This window comes from Cucumis melo, chromosome 10 (assembly GCF_025177605.1).
Source record: "Cucumis melo cultivar AY chromosome 10, USDA_Cmelo_AY_1.0, whole genome shotgun sequence".
NCBI classification, from domain to species: Eukaryota; Viridiplantae; Streptophyta; class Magnoliopsida; order Cucurbitales; family Cucurbitaceae; genus Cucumis; species Cucumis melo.
This window is the reverse complement of record NC_066866.1, coordinates 20,556,234-20,565,625: the sequence shown is the minus strand read 5'-3', so window position 1 is coordinate 20,565,625 and position 9,392 is coordinate 20,556,234. Positions and strand designations below refer to the sequence as shown.

General features: G+C 37.6%; 1 protein-coding gene across 1 annotated transcript; it reads left to right on the top strand.

The window, feature by feature from the left end:
- The first annotated feature begins 245 nt into the window (after positions 1-245).
- On the top strand, positions 246-2,900 carry LOC127151345 (uncharacterized). The gene is made up of 4 exons (XM_051090856.1): positions 246-612; positions 700-843; positions 1,112-1,198; positions 2,568-2,900. The coding sequence occupies exons 2-4, from the start codon at positions 829-831 to the stop codon at positions 2,898-2,900; spliced, it is 435 nt and encodes a 144-aa protein (XP_050946813.1). The 5' UTR covers positions 246-612; positions 700-828.
- The last annotated feature ends 6,492 nt before the right edge of the window (positions 2,901-9,392 follow it).

Here is a 9,392-nt window from a genome sequence, read left to right as displayed (position 1 = left end):
ACCAAACTCAAATATTTGCAAAGATGGAAAGTGTAGAGGTAAGTCATTGTCAGCTTTTAGTAGTTCATGGTCTCCACTGTTCTTCCTTTTCATGGTTAACCTTTTAAAATGAATTGAATACATTTTAAACACCATCTTTATAATCTCAGAATAATTATGCAGGGTTTGTCAGAATAACTATGTTTGTTTTTCAGATATACTGAATATTACTTTGATTACTCATTCATTTTGATTTTTGTTTTTAGTTGATTATGGCGGCTCGCTTTGGAAATTTGTTACATAGCTACTGCCAAAAGCTTTAAATTGCCTTCCGGATGCACCTCAAAATCAGCTTCATTCTTTGTGTTTTCTAATTTCTAGCTCACTCTATTCAGCCATGGAAGTACGGAGGTAAGTTAAGTTCCCTTTTGGAATTCAAGTTCTTCTGTACTTCTTGTTGGAGTTTAAGAGGCATTTTTGTTGTTGTTCTTCTTCTTGCATAACTGTGGTTGTGGAATTTGGGTTTTAAGTAGCGAAAGAACATGTATTATAATTTTCTGTGGTAAAAGGAATTGAACCCACTTGCCATATGTTCACCTTAACCAAACTCAAATAAAGATGGAAAGTGTAGAGGTAAGTCATTGTCAGCTCACATTTTACTCGTATTCTTTACCATAGTTTCCTTAGTATTGATTATTTCTGTTTTCTACATTGTTACAGGTGTTTTTGTTTCAGAAAACTGCCCTTTATAGATGTAATATGGCTGGAAAGCCTGCTGTTTTAACTCGTGTGGTAGACAGCACGACTAACAACTTGAGACCTACACGTCAGTAGCTACTTTTGTTGCCAATGCTGTACTTGATGGTGAGTTATTCAATTTTTAAATCTCTATTGTTTAAAGACCGAAGATCTAGGGATTTTTTAAGTCATGGTTCTTTTGAATCCCTCTCTACCTTCTAAAGCCACAGATCTCATAATAACTAATGTTGAAGATTGGGTTGAACTTTTTAAAATTTATCTATTTTATGTTCAATTGTATCATTATATACGAATCAGGGCTCTTAGTTCCATTCCTGACAGGGGGTATGATTGTATGGAGTTTTTTATAACTTTTCTTCTCATGAGTATGCAGGAGGTGATGCAATTCTTCTTGGGGCTGAGACATCGTGGATTACGTCCAGTAGAAACCGTTTCAACCGTTAGTAGAATATGTGCTGAGGTAATTTGTGTGTATGAGATAGAAACACAACTTTTAAACCTAAGCTTTATGTGGTACAAGGTACTTCCATTCCTTCATTCATTACTATTTCATTAATGGATTAATTAAGGCACAACTTTCATTTGGAGAAAACGAACATTTAACGTGAGGTCATGAGTGCACTAAAAGGACTAGAAAAGGGCCCAGTAAAGGGAAGTAGAAGGAAAACCATACATGAAAATAGAACACGAACCCTTGCCGGGAAAGGATAAAGTTACAAGTAAAACAAAGGAATATCTCTAAAAGTGGAGGCTGTTATGGCCAAAGAAAATGCTGTATGCTTTCCGTTATAACTACCATTTAGTGTTGCATTCTTTTGTTACTCTGTTAAGTCTCTTTAGGTAAGTTTGTCCCCCACAAAAAGAACTAAAAAGTTTCTTTGATACTATTTAAAGTAAAGTGAGAAGGGAAAACATTCTAAAATCTTGTGCACTAAGGGGCTCCTGAGTTAGAAAAAGTTCACCAAACTGAAGGTGGAACCTTGACAGAGGCCAGAGTTTCTCCCCATCCCAATTCTTCTAATAAGAACTCTTGCATTTCTCCCGATCCGTATTTGTCACATTATTACCTTGATTCTTTCAACTTCGAAATAGAAAATTTTTGTTGATCAAATGAAAATATTACCAAGGAACTAAGGAAGTTACGGAAAACTTCCAATCGAGGAATTCAAACATCCCAAAGATAGAAACAAATAATTACACTAAAATCTTAACATTCCACCCAAATGATAAAATAAAAACCATAAGCTACCCAATTTTGAAGTTTCAAGGAGAGTAAATTCGAAGAAAGCTAACCTACCTAAGAACCATGAATTCATTTCCAAAGGAACATCTACAATGAAGGCTATTTGCTGCATTCGATCTCTTCCTTTATATGCTTGCAAGCCATGTATGTTAACCGCCACTTTTGTGCTTGTTTTAGCATTTTCATCTTTTTTTAGATGGATTAACTACACTCAAAGATTGATTTAGTTAGAATTTTGTAAGAGAAAAGGAGGGAAGATACAAAACGTCATAAATATGAAAAAGCATAACATGAAAAAGCATAAGACTGATCTGTATTCTGGTTTCAAAAAGCAATCTTTGGCGTGAATGCTTCAAGGTGTGATAATACATAATGTCATAACCATGCTTATTCTTAATAATAGTTTATTCTTTTGTCTTTTATGTTACGCTTCAGTTAGTAAAAAGGTCGGTCGTCATCCTTTTGTTCTGAAGTTCTTATCTTAGTGAATAGCTTTTCATGAAAATTTGGTATTGATTTCTTACCTGCTCAATTGATTATATGGCTTCCTCGGTGCCAGTTTGGTTGAAGGGATTTGTTTGTTTAGCAGAATTGGGGTTCAATAAATCTGGTTACAGCTTCGGAGAAGTCATTGGCATGTAGTTCAGCAACAAAGGTAGTGGTACTTGTGGGTTCAATGGCTTTTCTTTCAGAATTCCTGAATGTTACAATATTATTGGTCACGAGGCCTTTCTTGTTTTTCATGCGGACATGCTCATTTATCTTGAAAACCTTTGTTGTTGTTGTTCAAACTTGGTTGGAGCTGTTGAAGACCTCGGTCAGTCTTCACTTGAACATATTTTGGACAACTTTGATGTGGATAATCGCAATTGTCTCTCTTCCTGGACGGTTTTTAGCTGCTTTACGGAGGGAAAGGTAGGTTAGCCCTCTTGCTCCATTGTTTCTTGATTGTCATCTGTGCTTGTTCAACAATGATATATTTTGTTTGTCTTTCTTTTCTCTGTTTTTTTATCATAGGTTTCTCTGTGGAAAATATTTTAGATAGAATTTAACTAAGTGATGGTTGGAGATAGCACCAAAAGTTCTCCATCTTTCACAAATAATACCCTTTTTCACTAGACTATCTTTGAATTTGGATATATCGAGAACGAAATAAATAAAACTTTTAAAAGTGACATGTTTGAACGATCAATTTTGTTCTTGGAGTAAGGACAATGCCGAATAAGGACGAAGAGAAGACTTATGGAATAAAAGTTTTGAAGATTTTCTAGATGAGGTTTGATAGTATTTGCGAAACCTTTGGTCATTGATCCCGATTGAATTAGGAAAAGTACGTTTGCACGATCGAACTTAAACAATGCAAAATTTTACCGCTTTCTTTTAAATTCTGTAGATTTTTTTAAAAATTTTAGTTTAACCTCTTTAATAAAATTTGATAGAAATTCTTGTTTTCTTTTTGTAGGAATAAAGGAAAATGAAGTATAACCAAACTTGGAACCTTTGCAAGCAACGGGAGGTTTTCTGTTTCTCTCTTTTTTTTTTCCATCATTAAAATCTTGCTTAAAATGCTTTGAGGACGAAGCAAAATTTTAAGTGGGGGGTGGGGTTGTAGCCTTGCATGTTCCATGTCCTTTGGGAAATTTTCATTTTATAAAAAATGCCTAAATTTTAAAAATTTTCAAATTCTCTATTCTTAGAATGATTACCGTGTCTACTTTATTTTTTAGTTTAGAAAATCATGTCTGCCTAACCTTTGAGCATGAAGCTCGGGTTTGTGATTATGCTTATTATTTGAATATCTTAAATATGTTGAAAATGCGTACTTTGATAACTTAGAAATGAGCAAAAGACACGTTATCAATTTTCTGAATATTGTACATAATAATATATGCTGAAAACATGTGTTGCTGAAAACATGACCTATCCAAAACCAGACTTGCCTACCCCTTAGTGTTCAGCCGGTTAGGTCAAGTAGAATGCGTTGGGCTCCCTCAGTATCAGAACTTGTGTGGGGAACTCTTCACTTTTGGCCTAACCAAAACCGTGGCCTTGCCCTTAGAGTTCAGCCGGCAAGTAGAATGCGTTGGGCTCCCTCAGTATCAGAGCTTGTGTGGGGAACTCTTCACTTTTGGCCTAATCAAAACCAAACCTGCCTTGCCCTTAGTGTTCAACCGGTTAGGTCAAGTAGAATGCGTTGGGCTCCCACAGTATCAGAACTTGTGTGGGGAACTCTTCACTTTTGGCCTAACCAAAACCAGACCTGCCTTGCCCTTGCCCTTGCCCTTGCCCTTGCCCTTGCCCTTGTCCTTAGTGTTCAGCCGGTTAGGTCAAGTAGAATGCGTTGGGCTCCCTCAGTATCAGAACTTGTGTGGGGAACTCTTCACTTTTGGCCTAACCAAAACCTGACCTACCTAGCCCTTAGAGTTCAGCCGGTTAGGTCAAGTAGAATGCGTTAGGCTCCCTCAGTATCAGAACTTGTGTGGGGAACTCTTCACTTTTGGCCTAACCAAAACCAGACCTGCCTTGCCCTTAGAGTTCAACCAGTTAGGTCAAGTAGAATGCGTTGGGCTCCCTCAGTATCAGAACTTGTGTGGGGAACTCTTCAATTTTGGCCTAACCAAAACCTGACCTGCCTTGCCTTGCCCTTGGTGTTCAGCCGGTTAGGTCAAGTAGAATGCGTTGAGCTCCCTCAGTATCAGAACTTGTGTGGGGAACTCTTCACTTTTGGCCTAACCAAAACCAGACCTGCCTTGCCCTTGCCCTTGCCCTTGCCCTTGCCCTTGCCCTTGTCCTTAGTGTTCAGCCGGTTAGGTCAAGTGGAATGCGTTGGGCTCCCACAGTATCAGAACTTGTGTGGGGAACTCTTCACTTTTGGCCTAACCAAAACCAGACCTGCCTTGCCCTTGCCCTTGCCCTTGCCCTTGCCCTTGCCCTTGCCCTTGCCCTTGCCCTTGCCCTTAGTGTTCAGCCGGTTAGGTCAAGTAGAATGCGTTGGGCTCCCTCAGTATCAGAACTTGTGTGGGGAACTCTTCACTTTTGGCCTAACCAAAACCAGACCTGCCTTGCCCTTAGTGTTCAGCCGGTTAGGTCAAGTAGAATGCGTTGAGCTCCCTCAGTATCAGAACTTGTGTGGGGAACTCTTCACTTTTGGCCTAACCAAAACCAGACCTGCCTTGTCCTTAGAGTTCAGCCGGTTAGGTCAAGTAGAATGCGTTGGGCTCCCTCAGTATCAGAACTTGTGTGGGGAACTCTTCACTTTTGGCCTAACCAAAACCTGACCTGCCTTGCCTTGCCTTTAGTGTTCAGCCGGTTAGGTCAAGTAGAATGCGTTGAGCTCCCTCAGTATCAGAACTTGTGTGGGGAACTCTTCACTTTTGGCCTAACCAAAACCAGACCTGCCTTGTCCTTAGAGTTCAGCCGGTTAGGTCAAGTAGAATGCGTTGGGCTCCCTCAGTATCAGAACTTGTGTGGGGAACTCTTCACTTTTGGCCTAACCAAAACCTGACCTGCCTTGCCTTGCCCTTAGTGTTCAGCCGGTTAGGTCAAGTAGAATGCGTTGAGCTCCCTCAGTATCAGAACTTGTGTGGGGAACTCTTCACTTTTGGTCTAACCAAAACCAGACCTGCCTTGCCCTTAGAGTTCAGCCGGTTAGGTCAAGTAGAATGCGTTGGGCTCCCTCAGTATCAGAACTTGTGTGGGGAACTCTTCACTTTTGGCCTAACCAAAACCAGACCTGCCTTGCCCTTAGAGTTCAGCCAGTTAGGTCAAGTAGAATGCGTTGGACTCCCTCAGTATCAGAACTTGTGTGGGGAACTCTTCACTTTTGGCCTAACCAAAACCAGACCTGCCTTGTCCTTAGAGTTCAGCCGGTTAGGTCAAGTAGAATGCGTTGGGCTCGCTCAGTATCAGAACTTGTGTGGGGAACTCTTCACTTTTGGCCTAACCAAAACCTGACCTACATAGCCCTTAGAGTTCAGCCGGTTAGGTCAAGTAGAATGCGTTGGGCTCCCTCAGTATCAGAACTTGTGTGGGGAACTCTTCAATTTTGGCCTAACCAAAACCTGACCTGCCTTGCCTTGCCCTTAGTGTTCAGCCGGTTAGGTCAAGTAGAATGCGTTGAGCTCCCTCAGTATCAGAACTTGTGCGGGGAACTCTTCACTTTTGGTCTAACCAAAACCAGACCTGCCTTGCCCTTAGAATTCAGCCTGTTAGGTCAAGTAGAATGCGTTGGGCTCCCTCAGTATTAGAACTTGTGTGAGGAACTCTTCACTTTTGGCCTAACCAAAACCAGACCTGCCTTGCCCTTAGAGTTCAGCCGATTAGGTCAAGTAGAATGCGTTGGGCTCCCTCAGTGTCAGAACTTGTGTGGGGATCTGTTTACTTTTGGCCTAACAAAAACCAGATTTTCCTAGCCCTTAAAGTTCGATTGGTTAGATGAAGTAGAATGCTTGCAATTCTCGTGGAATGTTCTTAAAAACAAAAATTAAAGTTTGTTGAGTTTGAGATTGGGTATGGAAATAACCGTCTTTTTTAACTTAAAATTTTGATGAATTTGTATTTTCTTTTATTGGGGTTAGATTTTTCTTTTGAAATTTGGAAATTTTCTTAATTCATGTTTCTGTAATGTTGAATGGGTGTGAAACAATGTTAGGGTCTGAAATCTTGGAAGAATGTTGGGATGAGGATTTATGAATTAATTCCTCTTTCTTAGAAGGATCTGAATCTATATAAAGGTCTTTTTCTCTGTTTCCATTCATTTGTGGTAATCTTGTAGGTTCTTTAATTCTCGATGAAAATTCTAGGATACTTTGAGGTAATTCTTGCTTTCTTAATAGGTTTTGTTGCTTGTTTTCATGCCATTGTTGAGTATTTCTTAGTTGATTATCAACTATTCTTTCTGTTGGATCTAAAACTCAAATGTCCATACCAAAGTGAAATCTTTTTGTATAAGAGATTCTTCCATGCTGATTTTCTATCTACCACATAGGTAGAGCACCTTGAAATGCAAAGGACTCCACTTGAGTTACTCTCCACCTTAGAGTCATGCATATCTCAGGTCTCTTAAAAGTTTTCCTCTTTTGTTTTAGTTGTACATAAGAGAAGGGATAGAGATTTCTAAAGCTAGAACAATCAATAAATAGAAGAAGATGAAGAGAAAGGTTAGTGAAAGTAGAAAGAACATAAAGGTTAACTGGTTTTGTTAGGTTTATCTTCTTTATTGCTTTTCAATCTGTGTGAAGAATTTTATAAAATGAACTATCTTTCAACTTCATTTATGACTTTTTTTGCATGTAGAAATTTAAAGGATATGCTTCAACAATGAGCCTAACGGTTACATCAGAAAATAGGTATTTTGTTTTGATTTTTTTTCTAACCAACTTGGTTAGCCTGTCGAAGCATTGCTAGAGGTATGAATCTTGGCAACGTAGGTTTCTGTTTTCTCAATTTCTTCTCTAACGAAGTTATGCCTAATATCTATTTGTTTTATTATGTTGTGAAACTGGTGATTCTTAGATATATTTTGGTCTAGTTATCATAATATATTTTGATTTTTGCTTCTTTGATTCTGAAATTATTCAATAACTCTTTTTCTCTCAAAGTTTGAAATCTCCACATCACATTTGACTAAAGAGCCTACATGAATATTGATTGAGATATTAGGAAGCTTTTATTTTTCTTTCGTGCTTCCATTTTAGCATTGATTAACAAATTTGCATGGAGGGTATTGTGAGCTCTATTTGAACAAAAATGTGATTGATCTCTTCTGCTTGCTTGTTTTATGGAGTTCTTTCTTAGCTTGAACGTTGTTTCAAATTTTCAAGTTTTAAAACATGACATAACAAAAGGAAACATTAACAAGCAAGAAAAGCAGTACACACATACATATATATATGTGAATATGTGAGTCTCGATTCATGTAATTTCGCTGTTAAATTTTCAAGAATGAGTTGACTCAATTGAATTTCAATTTTGTTGGTTCCAATTGCACGATTGAGTTTGATTTCTAAAAGATGTAGGCTAAGAAAAGGAGGTGAGCTAAAATGAAATGGAAGAACAATAACAAGAGGAGCATTGGATTTGTTGAGAAATGGGAGACTCCATGGCTCCCATTTGTGAAACTTTTGCAATCGATGTTAATGTCAATCTTGACAGGTAATGTTAATTTGTTTAAGTTGAGAGGTTGGAATACTTCATGAAAATAAGTTTGATATAGTCCCTAATTTAATGTTGGTTCAGTAGAGATATAAATATAAGATCCGATCTTGGTTCTTTCTGCATGCAATTCTTTTGGAATGTTTTGGAAAATAAATTTAAGTTTGTTGAATTTGAGATTGGGTGTGCAAATAACTGTCTTTTTTACATGAAATTTTTTATGAAATGCATTTATCTTTTGTTTAAGTCAAATTCTTCTTTTGAATATTGGAAATTTTCTTGATTCATGTTTCTTTAATGTTGAATGGTTTGAAACAAAGTTGGAGGCTGAAATCTTGGAGGAATGTTGGGATGAGGATTTAGGAATTAATTCCTCTTTCTTAGAAGAATCTGAATCTATACAAAGGTCTTCGTCTTAGTTTTCAGTCATCTGAGGTAATCTTGTAGGTTCTTTAATTCTCGAGGAAAATTCTAAGTTACTCTGAGGTAATTCTTGCTTTCTTAATAGGTTTTGTTGTTTGTTTTCATGCCATTGTTGAAAATCTTGAGGTTCTTGGTTGTTCCCATGCTTGGTTTATCGCAAGCACTTCTTGAGTGTTTCTTGGTTGATTTTCCACCATTCTTCTTATTGGATCTAAAACCCAAATGTCCGTACACAAAGTGAAATCTTCTTGTATAAGAGATTATTTCATGCTAATTTTTCATTTACCATATAGGTGCTCTATCTTGAAATTCAAAGGACTCAACTTGAGTGACTTTTTGCCTTACAATCATGCAAATCTCAGAACTGTAAAAAAAATTTCTCTTTTGTTCTAAGCATTCAAAGAAATGAATTTCTCTCTCTCTTTCAGTTGCACATAAGAGAAGGGATAGAAGATGTTTAAAGGTAGAACGATTAAAAAGTAGAAGAAGATGATAAGAAGAAAGGTTGGGGAAAGAAGAAAGAACTGTAGAGGAAAACTTGTTCGACTAGGTTTATCTTCTTTGTTGCTTTTCAATATGTGATGAATTTTACAAAATAATTCTCTCTCAACCTCACTTCTAACTTCTTTTGTATGTAGAAATTTAAAGGATATGCTTCAACAATGAGCCTGATGGTTACATCAGAAAATAGGTATTTTGTTTTCGTTTCTTTTCGTCCTCCACCTTTACAAGTAACATGAAAATCGCTACTTTGGTCTATTTGTCAAGTAGTTCAAAATCGATTACATCAAGGGATCATATGAATTTTGTTTTCTCTAACGACTTGGTCAGAATG

Excerpts from the sequence above, each read along its gene's own strand:
- LOC127151345 (XM_051090856.1), top strand. Across the intron at positions 1,199-2,567 it reads TTAGTAGAATATGTGCTGAG|CAGAATTGGGGTTCAATAAA; the intron begins GTAATTTGTGTG and ends TTGTTTGTTTAG.